Source organism: Argentina anserina, chromosome 7 (assembly GCF_933775445.1).
Source record: "Argentina anserina chromosome 7, drPotAnse1.1, whole genome shotgun sequence".
Classification (NCBI taxonomy): Eukaryota; Viridiplantae; Streptophyta; class Magnoliopsida; order Rosales; family Rosaceae; genus Argentina; species Argentina anserina.
In genome coordinates this window covers 10,120,267-10,134,562 of record NC_065878.1, presented here as the reverse complement: position 1 = coordinate 10,134,562, position 14,296 = coordinate 10,120,267, and the positions used below count along the sequence as shown (strand labels likewise).

Genomic DNA, 14,296 nt, shown 5'->3' with positions numbered 1-14,296 from the left:
AGACTACACGTCGTCACGAGTGGGTAGATTTTCGCGGAATATTTTTTTCCGCCGCTTGATTAATTTTCTACGCCATTTTAAAGGTTACGAATCCTTAAATCGCATTTTTTTTTTCAGAAAATACATGCCGTACATATTAAATCTCAGCCCTTAATCTTCATCATACAATCTCCACCGTTGGTTTCTCTTTAAAAAAGTCAAACCCTACCATCAGCCCACATACCCAAACTTACTGTTCACACACACTCTCTCTCTCCCCCCTCACGCGCCTCCCTCCCTCTCCTTTTCTCTGTTTGAAAACAGAGGGAGATACCGACGACATCTCTGAGCCACACCGCCTCCGTCCAGCGACTCCTCACCACGAGACCGCTACCACCATTACCGCCTCCATCTCCTTCCTCCGAAGGTGCCAGAAACTCCGACATACAGGCCGGTTTTGGCAAGATTTCGGCTTGAGGCAGTGACGACTCCGACGAGGGATCCACCGGTTCCGACGGTTGAATCTGCCTCCTTGCTGGTAAATTCGAACCTCATCTCCCTTTCCAGCACTTACCTTCCCCGAATCCATCAAGTTTGAGCCAAAAGCTCTAACCTTTTTCGTTTCTGAACTCGCCGGCGTGTTCTTGAACTTCGGCGAATGTGTTCTTCAATCACAGGAGCTTGCGAGTGTTTCTGGGTTGCTGGTGAAGCTCGGAGAGGCGGCAGAAGCGGTTGGAAGGAGTGGACGACGTCGCAGTAGCTCGGAACGGTGGTGCTGCAGCTCGGAGGCGACCAGACCCGTTCAGATCTTCGTTGAGGTACTAAACGAACTCAAATCTCACTGAAATTGTTGTAATCCTGTTGGAAATCTCGTTCTGGTGCATGTCGAAAGTAGTTGAGTTTAGGTGGAGGTCTTGGGCAGAGAAACCCGTCGGAGAAGAAAGGGTAATTCTCTGGTTTTTATCGCGGCGAAATTACTCTTTTACTGTTACTGTTTACCTAGACAGTAATAAATCTGAAATTACCCTTTTACTGTTATTGTTTTACTTAGACAGTAATAAATCCGAATATAACTTTTACTGTTACTATTTTACCTAGACAGTAATAAATTCAATTATACCTTTTACTGTTACTTGAAAGCCGGCCAACCCAGTTTTTTCCTTAAACGCCATTTGTTCATGATATTCAGGTGATCGGAAATTGTGCGGTTCCCCTTGATATTCAAGAATCTAGCCACCCCGGAATCACGCAGTAACAATTACTAATGTCTGACAAGATACCAATCGCGCTTGTTGCAACCCTAGAGGAGCTAGCTATGGAGTATTCTCCATAACATATTACTCTTAACTACAACTCAAAATATGTACGTATAGCATGTACAATAGCACACGTACATCACTTCTTCCACATGTAGATGCATGTATATATATATATATATAGAGGAACTGAACTAACTCAGCGGAAAATTATGATCAACTACTGATTTTTTTTAAGTAAACACCTTGTTTACTAAAGCCTTTGGCGTTTCCAAATAAGAATAAGAATGAAGGATAATTGCTAAAGGCAAGCAAGAGTCCAGGGCGCACGATGTCACATCCCGGGATTGGTTCTACCGTAATATGATATTATCCGCTTTGGGCATAGTCCTCAAGGTTTTGTTTCTGGGAGCTCACAAGCAATTTTCTAGTGGGTCACCCATCTTGGGATTGCTCTAGCCCGAACAAGGTTAACTTCGGAGTTCTCATCCTATCCGAAGTCATTAAGCCCCCAAAAGGCCTCATGTTAGATGGAGGTAATCATGTACATATAAGGCACATCACCCCTTCTCTGTTAACTGATGTAGGATATTACAATACCGTATATATATATATATATATATATGTCACACCCCGAGATCAATTCTGGTCCCGAAATGCAACAGTAATCGCCGCAGTCCCGAATTAGAAGCAACCGATACGGGATCCAATGTATTGACCACCCTCATTCGCTACTGCAAGGCTAAAGGGTAATGAAAAGAAACAAAGAAATTGAACATCGCAGCAAAGGAGGCTCAAATTTCGATGATCACAAATATGCGGAAGGTAGCGAAATATAATAAGGGTTCAATTATGATATGAGGAAAACACATCAACTTAATAAGTACATGCCAAAAAGGAATAACCGCACGACTAAAGGCAGACAAACAGAGTTTGCATCATGCAATTATTTAAACAAGAACGGAGATCAAGAAATAAGGGAATCACACCGGAAGCTGACTCTTCGGTGCCAAAGGTAGACCACGAGCAATGCCATGCCACTAGCGCCTAGTCCAAGTGCTCCTGAATACTGGCTCAAGATCGGTACCTGAAAATTAGGGGTGAGCACCCTCGTCCTAACATGTCTCCTAACAAATAGGGCAAATCAGTAAAATCATGCAAATGTGAAATACGCCGGTATCGCCAAGGTATCGCCTTCGGGCGAACCGAGAGCTAAACATTTACTACAGTGCCAAACACGAGCATCACTGTAACAATAAATATAAAACTACAGTGTCAGACACGGACATCACCATAATAATAAATATAAACTACGGTACCAAACATGGGTATCACCGTAATAATAAATAAAAACTATAGTGTCGGACACGGACATCACCGTAATAATAAATGTAAAATACGGTGTCAGATACGGGCATCACCGAAGAATAAATATGACATAAAATAAAAATGTTAGTCTCGAGACATCATGACCAAAGTAAAGTGCAAATGAATGCAAGCATGTGATAAAGACGTATAGCATATACATTTTATATATAGAAAACCACAAACCCGGAAGGTACCGGCTTACCCTAGCGGGCGGTCACCCTACTTGAGATAGCAGTGCCGAAGTTCGCGCCCCAAGTCTTGCTCCTCGTGCTCCGCGTAGAAACACATCCTTTAAGTCCGTCTCGTAACTCAACGAAGACCCCGAACAAGGTCTCGTCGCCTTCGAGCTGCAGCGCTTCCGTTCCGAGCTGCTGCGACGTCGTTCGCACCTTCCAGTTACTTATGCCACCTCTCCGAGCTTCACCAGTAACCCAGAAACACTTGCAAGCTCCAAAAAGGAGGGAGATTTGGCCATCAAAATTGGTGAATCTGACGTTGGAGTCGTCACTGCCTCAAGCTGTAATCTCACTGAAATCGATTTGCATGTCGGAGCTGCTGGCAGCCGGAAATAGGAGAGGGAGGCGATCACGGTGGTGGTGGTGGTATCTTGGCGAGGCGTCATTGGATGGCGGTGGTAGGCTTGGAGAAGAGAGCGGTTGCAACCTCTGTTTTCTAACAGAGGAGAGAGAGAGAGAGAGAGAGAGAGAGAGAAAGACGAGGTGAGGGAGAGAGCAAGTGAACAACGGGTTGAGTGTGTGGGTTATTGTTAGGGTTGAGCTTATTTAAAGAAAAAAAAGGTGGAAATTAGCCAAGAGGAATTAAGGGCTGAGATCTAATAATGTAGAAATTGTATTTTTTTTAATATAAGATTTAAGAAAATTAAACTTCGCAAATGCGTAGAAAATTAATTGAGTGTCGGAAAAATATTCCACGAATCTCTCCGTGCTTGTGACGACACGTAGTCTGACGCAAAGTTAATAAAACAAAATTTTGGCATTCCGGAAAAATGTTGATAAACAGATTAATTAAGCCGGAAAATTAAAGAAAATTTTCAGCAACTCAGTGTACTTCATACCGAAAGCGTGGTGTATACCGGCCGGTACGTACCTTACTAACTACTTGCGCCGCTACTCCAAATTAGTTAAAGAGTATTTCCACCTGTTACTAATCAAACAATTTTCTCAACGAGTTAATTAATTAAGGCCTTCATCTAGACTCTGTTTAATTCCCCGGCCTCCAAATCGCGATGAAGCTACAACTTAGTATTTGAGACTCCAGCTGTACGTCCGTGTTATGAATAAATTAATAAGGGGGTTTGAGTTCTTTTAAGCTACTCTTGGCCTGTGCTAACTTTCTATCTTTTGAAACATCTATTGCAATTAATATTCACAGAGATAGTTTCCATTTTCTCTCAAGTCTCCAAGTTTTCTTCGGTTCCAGGTTAGCCATGCACGAATGCAATGTTATCAGGAACATCGTGACCAACTCTGAATTTCTTTACCTACACTTTGATTACTGCCTTACTCATGTTCAGTTTGTTTTATATCATACAATTAAGGATGCACGTAGGTTATTTAGTGCATGCTAGAAGCTTGTAGCTTAGCTTTGCACAAACCACTACAAGAAATATGACTTGAGGGGACATTTGTTAAGTGTCATTTGATACCTATAGAGACATATATGTGTTCCCTTTGAGCTATAGAGACACATAACACAAATGTCCCTTTTGCTAGTGTTCCTATTGATTTATGGCACATATAAATTATATGTCCCCAAATAAACACAATGGGGCCTATGATTTCTCAAACTACAAATGTATTTCTACTCTCATATCTTTATACAAATACACTACACTTACAAGGACACTTGAGCTATTTGTGCCCATTGACAATCTTTTTCTTTTGGTTTCCCCTCCTAATGTGGAATAATTGCAGATCTAGGCACAAAAAAAATCAATGTTTCATTACTTACCACAACAGTAACTGCAGCAAGAATGTAATACTTACTGAATCAAAAATATATATTGAACTCAAATATTCAAAAATACATCAACATGACCTAGAACCTCTTGTTCTGAAAACAAAAACATATCCTAGAACCTCTATTACATTCTCTCATGAACAATAGATCAACCCAGCTCTATAAGAGGTACTATTGGGACAACTTGTGATAATAAGGACATAGAGAGACATATGATGGCCAAATTCGCTTATTACTGCCCTATCAAGTAGAAAAAAGTAGTAAGAGGTAGTCGGAACCTGCTCTCTGACGTCATCACTGCTAGATCTTAGAAGGTGCACAAATAGGGGAACTGCACCATTTTCAATAACTCGATCTAGGATGCATATATAGCTGAGGTGTGCCCCCAAAAGGTCTAACTTTAGTTCCCTGCAACCATATAACATGGCATTTAAACGAAGACTTCATATACTGATTTGAACAAAACTGAAAGAACACGTGCACATGTAAGTACAACCTATTCATCCAACATTGTAACACAGTTCAAAAAATGAGATTCATAACACTAACAGACTGTAGCATAACCAGCTGATGCAAGGAGAATCTCTCCAACAATTATTTTCAAGATTGTGTGACATATGTGCATTCCAACCTTTAAGAGTCCATGTCATGTTAAAAGTACAGAAGGAATGATATAAGCACTCACGTCGACACAATATTTGCAGAGTGGAAAATATCACCCTGTCTGAGTTCAGAAATGACTCTCAATCAACTGGTTCAAGTAACCAAATACCAACTAGAAGGTGTAAGTATCTATATCTAAACAGGGTAAACTAAGAGATACTTAAAACTGATACTTATAAGTTTGTGCATGTATTGTGTAAATCCCTTTAGTACATAATAGAAGTCTTCAAGGCCTAGATTATAACCTTCTACATCCACAGCATTATAATCCATTTGTTTGTTCAAATTTTGCTGCTTTTGCAAGTAACAGTCTTGTAGGTCGTTGTACTGTTGCAATATGAAGAGATGAAATCAGGAAAAGAAAAGCCCCAAATAATGATTCAGGATACTATGAAAGTTTAGCTAGTAGCCTATCTGAAGTGCAGAACTCCTCGGCCTAACCACAACAAGGAACTCTTAACATCACACATTTCTAATGTCACATTAAGGTACAAGTCCTGTTCTGGAAACAAACATGATAAGGAAAGATATAGTGGATAATCTAAAGGTCTTTAACATCCACAACAATTGGCCAGGCTATTAAAAAACTCACTTCACAACATTGCTAACCTGTGAATGGACTCGCCTTTTCCTTGCCACCGACAGTCCTCCTTGTGGATTTACAGGCTGCATATGCCTCGTATGGGTTTGCACATTGTTTACAACCGCCTTGTTGCTATGTAAATTGATAGAACTCATATGCACTTGCACATCTTGCGCACTATAACAATGTCATTTCTCTGCTGTTCATCACCAAGCAGCCTCAATCTCACTAACTTACCCTGTTGTTGGCTGTATAGCTCAACTCTACGTCACTCCACCGCAATCATGTCTTTCTTAATGTAATCAATATCAGCTTGTCTCTACCACGGAAACTCTCACATTATCATATAGGCCAAATATTTATATCAGCCAAAAATCACCACAACAAATTTTATCAAGTCTCAATCTACCTCATTGAGCTCCTCTAGCTTTTGCCTCTTAAGGCAATGCAATAACCCAAGCATGACCTCCATGCTCGACTCGGACTCTTGAAGTGAGTACCCAATTTGAGTGGCTATAGAAGAAAATGAAGAACAAAGTAAATATTTCCTAAAAGCTAGCATGCAAAACCAGATCAGAGAATAAAATATGATCATTTATGCTTTAACTACACCAATTCAAGGAAATCAACATTTAGATTCAAAGCTATAATTTTACCTTCAAATTTCCCAAATGGCAGAAGCTTCCTCATGAATTCGGTGAAGCAAAATCTGTCAATGTAAAGTCGGATAATCAACTCAGCTTCTTGATACCTCACCAAGCTGCATACAAAGACTAATGAATCCTAGAATTGACATAAAAGTCTACAATTTTCGAAGAACAACACCGAGCAATAAACCCAGAAAAAATCAAAATCGAATTAGTCAAGAAATCAATCAAACTAAATCACCAGGATGATGAAGACAACGAGATGAATGATTTCCATACCAAATTCGATAGAATCAGTGGCTGCAAACGCAGGTGCCATCTTGATGCTCGACATTGTTCATTGTGATTTCTCCTTCCACAATCGCCGATCGGAAAAGCGAGAGCCGGAAACTTGTCCGCGACATCGAAATAGGTTGAACGGAGGCGGTGCGGCGGCCTAAGCGAAGCTAAAGGCGGAGGAAGGACAGCGGTTTGGTGGGTGGGTCGTTAGGTTGCGAAAAGGGAGGTTTGTTTGAGAGCTCGATCTGTTTGCTCTCATTTACTCTCCAATACACATACATAGTCTATATGATCCAAGGGTTGAAGTAATTCAACCAATTTCTACATCTAAGATTGCACCGTGACCATTTTCTGATTTCCCAAATAATTTCTTTAAATTTCTCAACTTAAGAAAAATCATATACATAGCTTGATAAGCCAGAAAAATCCCCAAACATTCTCAAATACTCGACGTAACGTTATAACTTTTAATATTCTCGAACATTTACTTTAATTAATTATTAATATCGTAAAATAGTCACTAATTATTTCAACTTAACTCGTTAATAACTCTGGAGTTTACATCATCTCTTGGTTTGGGTATTCTACTAAGAGCAAGAAGAACAAGAATCATATGTTTGAGAATTTTTTTGTCAAAGACGTCGATAGATCTGAGTGAGAATAACAGAGATAAGGTAATGAGTTAGTTTGTTGGTGGCCAAGGATTTTTGTATGGCACAGTATTTCATAAATAAAAGAAAAGAGTTTGAAGAGAGTATTTTACTATTTGTCTTGCAGAAGCAATGGTAGTCTACCAACAAAATATACATTTTGTGTAGTTTAGAGACATATATAAGTCTCTAAACATGAGTGTAGATATACCTAAAGTGTTTAAGGACAAATAAGTGTGTCTTTTGCATATATAGAGACACATGATTTGTGCCAAATATATATTGAGAGACACAATGTAAGCGTATGTCCCCAAATACAAGAATATAGAGACACTTATTTAAGTGTTCCCAAACAAAATGTCCCCTTGGCCCGAAAAAACGAGGTTGATTTTGAGCCAAAAAAAACTTATTTATGTTACTGCCACACAAGAACGCGTGCATCCCTGTGACACCGTATCAGCCGGCTGAAACTTGCCCTAATTAAAATGACTACGCTAAACCTATAAATAGAATGACTAGCTTTCTGTAATGATTGGTTAGTGGACCGTCTTAATTTGGTGAGGCATAATTTTCTTGATTGGCTATTGATAATTTGATAATTTTCTAGATCATCGAATTTGTTGTCAATTTCATTATCCAAAATGAATCTGATACTTCATAACATAGCTTCTTAAGTAGGCTAATGAAGAATTTGATTCCCAGTTTTCTCAAAACCACCTACTGTTCATCCATCTTTGTTTGTCTCAAAAATTAAATCCTTAAATTCTACCCGCTACCCTCCAACTCATGCATGCATGCATCTAGATCATGGACTACTAGCAAAATAGGCATCTAAACACAGATCCGAGCGCAATTTTCCTCCGGATTCAGAATGAGCACCAATCGAGGCAAACGACTAGTTGTCGACTGTTCCCATTGCCGCACCCAACTCCGACTGCCTGTTGTGGCATACTTCGTTGGCACACCCGTCCGCTGCGGTGTCTGCTACGGAAGCACCCGCCTTGCTGGTCCGTCCCTCTTCCGCTCTCGCTTTAGTTCTGTACCATACTGGGTTCCCATAAACCCACCACGACGCGCCGCTCCAAAGCGCAACCCTCGTGCAGCTACGTCTTCAGCTCCAAACAAAGGCAAAGCTAAATCAAGCAATTCCTCTACCAACGGTAATTCGAAAGCCAAATCAAGCAATTCCTCCACCAACGGTAACTCGAAAGCCAAATCAAGCACTTCCTCCACCAACGGTAACTCGAAAGCCAAACCAAGCACTTCCTCCACCAACGGTAATTCGAAAGCCAAACCAAGCAATTCCTCCACCAACGGTAATTCGAAAGCCAATTCCAGTAGTTCCTCTGGCAATGTTAATTTAAATGCCAAATCCAGCAACTCCTCCACCAGCGGTGATATGAAAGCCAAATCCAGCAATTCCTCCCCCAATATTGGTAAACTAAATCCTCCTTCTCTAACGCAAATCACTAAAGATGAAATATCTAAAGATGATGAAATCCCCAAAGATGAAGTATCTGAAGATGATGAGATCACCGAAGACGAAGGAACTGAAGATGATCTGGACACCGAAGACGAATTTGGATCTGAATTCCAAGATGATGAACAGGACACCGAAGACGAAACATCTGAAGATGATCAGAAACCTTTAATCTTTGTTAATGGTAATCAAGTTAGTGGAAACACCGGGGACCATAATGGAGGTTTCAGTGTCGGCAACACTATAAATAGGCACAAGTATTTTTACTTTTAGAAATACAAACAAGCATGCATATAAGTAGTTAACTGCAAGTAAGTTTGTGTAAACATTAGTAATGTTTGACGGGATCTCGATCACGAGTCTTATACTCGATCATGTACTGATATAGGTATCAGTCAAACCAGAATACCCTCTGGTATATATCAAGCGGGAGTATGATCCAAATTGATCGAAAATGAGTAGATGACTCTAGTTTTCTGTGCATTGTATACGTGCAATATGTGTTCAAATATTCAACGTAATTAATCAATCTGGTTTGATTGAAAACATTGTGTTATCATATATTTGATCGATCGATCTGTAGACTCATCGCAATGTTAATTTGCAGTCACGCACTAGTGATACTTTAATGATCTAACGAGTACGTAGTTTGCTAGGTGATTATCAGAGTTATTAGCTAGGTGATTCTGTTAAAGAGCCCTTTCCGTGAGCTATATATGATTAGGCTCTTACGTTTAGACTGTTGCGTGATGTTAAAGTCGATTTATTTCTGTCTGATTAATTGTCTATTAGTTAATTGTCCTGTTGTATTCAATATTTAAATTAGCTCTTCTTCGCCGCAAATCTTTGTTGCACTAATTATCGAGCTCAAGTAGTACTCGGCCTTGTACCTAAATTCCAAAGGTGTATATTTGTTACTAGACAACTATTCCAGCTAGCGAAACCTTCAAATATAATTAGTGGATCGGGAACCCTAGGTCATTTCAAACTTAATTTGATGGCTATATATGTTCACCCTCCAAACTGTGTTGCAGCTAGGTTTCTTGTTCAAGCAAAAGAATTGAAACTCTAGCCTCTTCTTACTATGACCAAAATATTTGGCCTTGTTCATGGATATTTTCTTCACTGAAGATTACCCCAATTTTCTTCAAAGGCACTTGGAAAATTCTAATCTCCTCACAGATAATTGTCATGGAAGATCAAGTTTGTGGTTCAAGATATAAATGACAGTACTCATCAGTTTCATTTAATCATGTCTAGAGCAAAACAAATTCAAAATCAGATAATTTAATTATGTTTTGGCACTCTATTACTTATTTAATTTTGTTTTTTCAAAGGTCCAATTCTTTGTTATCGAAAGTTACCTTTCAGTAACACTCTCTTTGAAATTATTTTCTTTTAACCAAACCAAGTATAAAAAATAAAAAATAAGAAAAGAGAGAAGAAGACGGAAACTTCTAAACAGTGCTAGAGTGTACCCCATTCCAAAAAGGCAACACAGATCAGCACCGTCCACTCTACCAAATTTGAACGGTCGTCATTAAACCAGAAGCTTCTAGACCCACTCTTCCCCCCAAAAAAAACACAGGTGACCCAATAAGAACAATCCAGACCCAGACTCCCCCACCTCATATATAAACCCCTCAAACTTACACAAAACAATAACCAGTTAAAAAAAACCAAACCAAACCAAACTAAACTCTGTTGGCATTCTTTGTTCCAAGTCTACTCTCTGAAAAGCTCACCTGAAAAAGTACTCAATGGCCGGAAAAGGAGATGGACCTGCGATCGGGATCGACCTCGGCACCACCTACTCTTGCGTCGGAGTATGGCAGCACGACCGTGTCGAGATCATCGCCAACGACCAGGGTAACAGAACCACGCCGTCTTATGTTGCCTTTACTGATACGGAGAGGTTGATCGGTGATGCCGCCAAGAACCAGGTCGCCATGAACCCCGTCAACACCGTTTTCGGTAAGTACTCAAAACTCCCTATGTTTTTATTCAATATTTGTATTTGGGTTTTATTTTGTTTGATTCTGCTGGTGTTTTTGATGCTGTGGTTTTGTTGTTTCATGGTGTTGATTGTTTTAGCTTCAATGCATGTTAGATTTGGCTGATATATACAATGTTTATGTTGTTGATTTGATATTCCTCACCTTCAAGCTTGATTGTGCTTTATGATTGTTAAAGAATACTATTTCTATTTAGTGAACTGGATTATATTGAATTGGTCATCATTATTTTAGATGTTTAGCTTGGATTTCCAGAGCTCGCGGGTCTATGATTTGATTTTTAACTTATTGGGTGTTTGTTATTAATTGATTTCGCCCAAAAAAAGAGGGTCTATGAATTGTGCAGTAGGTCGAGTTTGCGGGTCTTATTTTGTCTATGTTCAATCGCGATGTTGCCACTTGATTTGTTTCTCTGTAGCTTTGTGTTAGCATCACTCACTTAAAATTGGATTTTCGTATATATAAAGATGAGAAGGCAAGACTTATGTAGGTTGATCTGTTGTATATAGTGGCTATATAATCTCTGCTTATAAATGTGATTTCTGATTGGGGTTCGTTTTGTTATCTTTGCAGATGCAAAGAGGTTGATTGGTAGAAGAATTAGTGACCCATCTGTTCAGGGTGATATCAAGCACTGGCCCTTCAAGGTTGTTGCTGGTCCTTCTGAGAAGCCCATGATTGTGGTTTCATACAAAGGTGAAGAGAAGCAATTCTCTGCTGAGGAGATCTCATCTATGGTTCTCGTCAAGATGCGGGAGATTGCCGAGGCCTATCTCGGCTCAACAGTGAAGAACGCAGTTGTTACTGTGCCGGCTTATTTCAATGATTCGCAGCGCCAGGCCACAAAGGATGCTGGCGTCATTGCTGGTCTTAATGTGATGCGTATTATCAATGAGCCCACTGCTGCAGCCATAGCTTATGGTCTCGACAAGAAGGCGACCAATGTTGGAGAGAAGAATGTATTGATTTTTGATCTTGGAGGAGGAACTTTTGATGTGTCTCTACTGACGATTGAAGAGGGTATATTTGAAGTCAAGGCTACTGCTGGTGATACTCATTTGGGAGGAGAAGATTTTGATAACCGGATGGTAAATCACTTTGTTCAAGAGTTCAAGAGGAAGAACAAAAAGGACATTAGTGGGAATCCAAGGGCTCTTAGAAGATTGAGGACTGCTTGTGAGAGGGCGAAGAGGACTCTGTCATCCACTGCTCAAACAACCATTGAGATTGACTCTTTGTTTGAGGGCGTTGATTTCTATACATCTATCACTCGTGCGAGATTTGAAGAGCTGAACATGGATCTATTTAGGAAGTGCATGGAGCCAGTCGAGAAATGTTTGAGAGATGCAAAGATGGACAAGAGTGGCGTCCATGATGTTGTGCTTGTGGGTGGTTCCACTAGGATTCCAAAGGTGCAACAGTTGCTCCAAGACTTCTTCAATGGAAAGGAGTTGTGCAAAAGTATCAACCCCGATGAGGCTGTAGCTTATGGTGCTTCTGTACAAGCTGCTATCTTGAGTGGTGAGGGCAATGAGAAGGTGCAAGATCTCTTGCTTCTGGATGTCACTCCTCTGTCATTGGGACTGGAAACTGCCGGAGGTGTTATGACGGTGTTGATCCCGAGGAATACTACCATTCCGACTAAAAAGGAGCAGGTTTTCTCTACATATTCGGACAACCAACCTGGTGTTTTGATTCAGGTCTTTGAGGGTGAGAGGACTAGAACTCGGGATAACAACTTGTTGGGAAAATTTGAGCTCTCTGGCATTCCTCCAGCTCCAAGAGGTGTTCCACAGATCACTGTTTGCTTTGACATTGATGCCAATGGCATCCTCAATGTCTCAGCTGAGGACAAAACCACTGGACAGAAGAACAAGATTACCATCACAAACGACAAGGGAAGGCTATCTAAGGAGGATATCGAGAAGATGGTACAAGAGGCTGAGAAATATAAGTCAGAAGATGAGGAACACAAGAAGAAGGTGGAGTCGAAGAATGCTCTGGAGAATTACGCCTACAACATGCGGAACACAATTAAGGACGACAAGATTGCCTCAAAGCTTGACGCAGCCGACAAGAAGAAAATTGAGGATGCAATTGAACAGGCAATTCAATGGCTTGACGGCAATCAACTTGCAGAGGCAGAGGAGTACGACGACAAGGTGAAGGAGCTTGAAGGCATCTGCAACCCAATCATTGCCAAGATGTACCAGGGTGGTGCTGCGCCTGACATGGCTGGTGGAATGGATGAAGACGTTCCTGCTTCTGGTGTTAGTGGGGCTGGTCCCAAGATTGAGGAAGTTGATTAAGTCCTATTCTCTGTTTTAGAAAGACAAATGGTTTCTGCTGTTGATCTTTTCAAGTGTATGTTCTAGTCTTTCTTTCTTTTGAACAATGTGTTTGCTAAGAAAGTGTATTTTTAGCTTTAATTTCTGAAATACTTTACTCTGCTCATGGTTGGTGTTTATTAAGTGCTTTCAGGAAGCTATCTTTCAGCAAAGATGAATCATTCCTCGATTTATACTGATCTGCTGATGGTGGTGTTTATTAGTGTCGTGTCTATCACAGACGCACTACAATCCACTGCTCAATGTTTTTGCACATAACTGTGAATTGTTAGTCTGGACATACGTAGTCAACGAGTTCTTCCTTACATTGGAGACTTGTCAGAATTCTTAGATGAACCAATTCAGGCTTTATTGATTATCAATAGAAATCAGGGAACTATTCTCAGAATTTATAGGAATGCAAATTTCTGAGTCAATTTGTTGAAAGAAGGCAAACATTGGACCAAAAAATAATTTCCTGCCTAATTGTAAATGTGCACAAGCGAGCAGCTAAAGTGGCTTCTGTTTTGACATGAAGGGATGAGTACAGGCAACAACTGCCAAAACTTGAAAAATGTACTTAGCTCTGTTCATTTTTAAAAGGGTTGAAGAGAGTTTCCAATAATGAATTTAATATAGGTGCTTCTACCACACTTCAGTACTAGTTCGCATATATGAAGACAAATTCATGAAGCGAAATTCTTAAAAAAGATGACAACCAAAAATCAAAAAGACCAAAACAAAAAAGAACTCATAATTCAGTTGAGTAAAACTAGACTCTCTACATAAGTATTGACCATTACGTAGCTATATGGTTCAACTCTTGTTATTTCCCTAGCTTCTTGTGACATAGGATCATATAGAAACAAAGTTTTGAACTTTCTATGCAATTTAAACTCCATGTTCTGTAATGCTCAATGTCCACGCCCTACGTCTGTACCTTAATGAGTAAAGTCTCACTTGTGGTAGAAGAATAGTGCGAGTCATCTTCCATGTATCCAGTCCCATAACCCAGATGTCACAGCAAGCAACATTCCCTTCGAGCTGATCGCCTTGTCTCAAGTGTAGC

At 40.2% G+C, this 14,296-nt stretch overlaps 1 protein-coding gene and 2 long non-coding RNA genes across 4 annotated transcripts; 2 read left to right on the top strand and 1 right to left on the bottom strand.

Moving 5' to 3' along the window:
- Positions 1 to 243: 243 nt before the first annotated feature.
- Positions 244 to 1,394, top strand: LOC126801645 (uncharacterized). The gene is made up of 3 exons (XR_007672864.1): positions 244 to 517; positions 657 to 797; positions 1,169 to 1,394. It is a non-coding gene; the product is annotated as an uncharacterized LOC126801645 (long non-coding RNA).
- Positions 1,395 to 4,997: 3,603 nt separating this feature from the next.
- LOC126801644 (uncharacterized) lies at positions 4,998 to 6,995 on the bottom strand. Of its 2 annotated transcripts, none has more exons than XR_007672863.1 (3): positions 6,756 to 6,995; positions 5,856 to 6,538; positions 4,998 to 5,573 (listed from the first exon to the last, which is right to left on the bottom strand). It is a non-coding gene; the product is annotated as an uncharacterized LOC126801644 (long non-coding RNA). The 2 variants fall into 2 exon arrangements; XR_007672862.1 differs by having other exon boundaries at positions 4,998 to 6,148; positions 6,239 to 6,538.
- A 3,549-nt stretch (positions 6,996 to 10,544) lies between these two features.
- On the top strand, positions 10,545 to 13,354 carry LOC126801630 (heat shock 70 kDa protein 4). The gene is made up of 2 exons (XM_050529049.1): positions 10,545 to 10,859; positions 11,474 to 13,354. The coding sequence occupies exons 1-2, from the start codon at positions 10,646 to 10,648 to the stop codon at positions 13,207 to 13,209; spliced, it is 1,950 nt and encodes a 649-aa protein (XP_050385006.1). The 5' UTR covers positions 10,545 to 10,645; the 3' UTR covers positions 13,210 to 13,354.
- Positions 13,355 to 14,296: the final 942 nt, after the last annotated feature.

Excerpts from the sequence above, each read along its gene's own strand:
- LOC126801630 (XM_050529049.1), top strand. The coding sequence starts at position 10,646 with ATGGCCGGAAAAGGAGATGGACCTGCGATCGGGATCGACCTCGGCACC. Across the intron at positions 10,860-11,473 it reads CCCCGTCAACACCGTTTTCG|ATGCAAAGAGGTTGATTGGT; the intron begins GTAAGTACTCAA and ends TTATCTTTGCAG.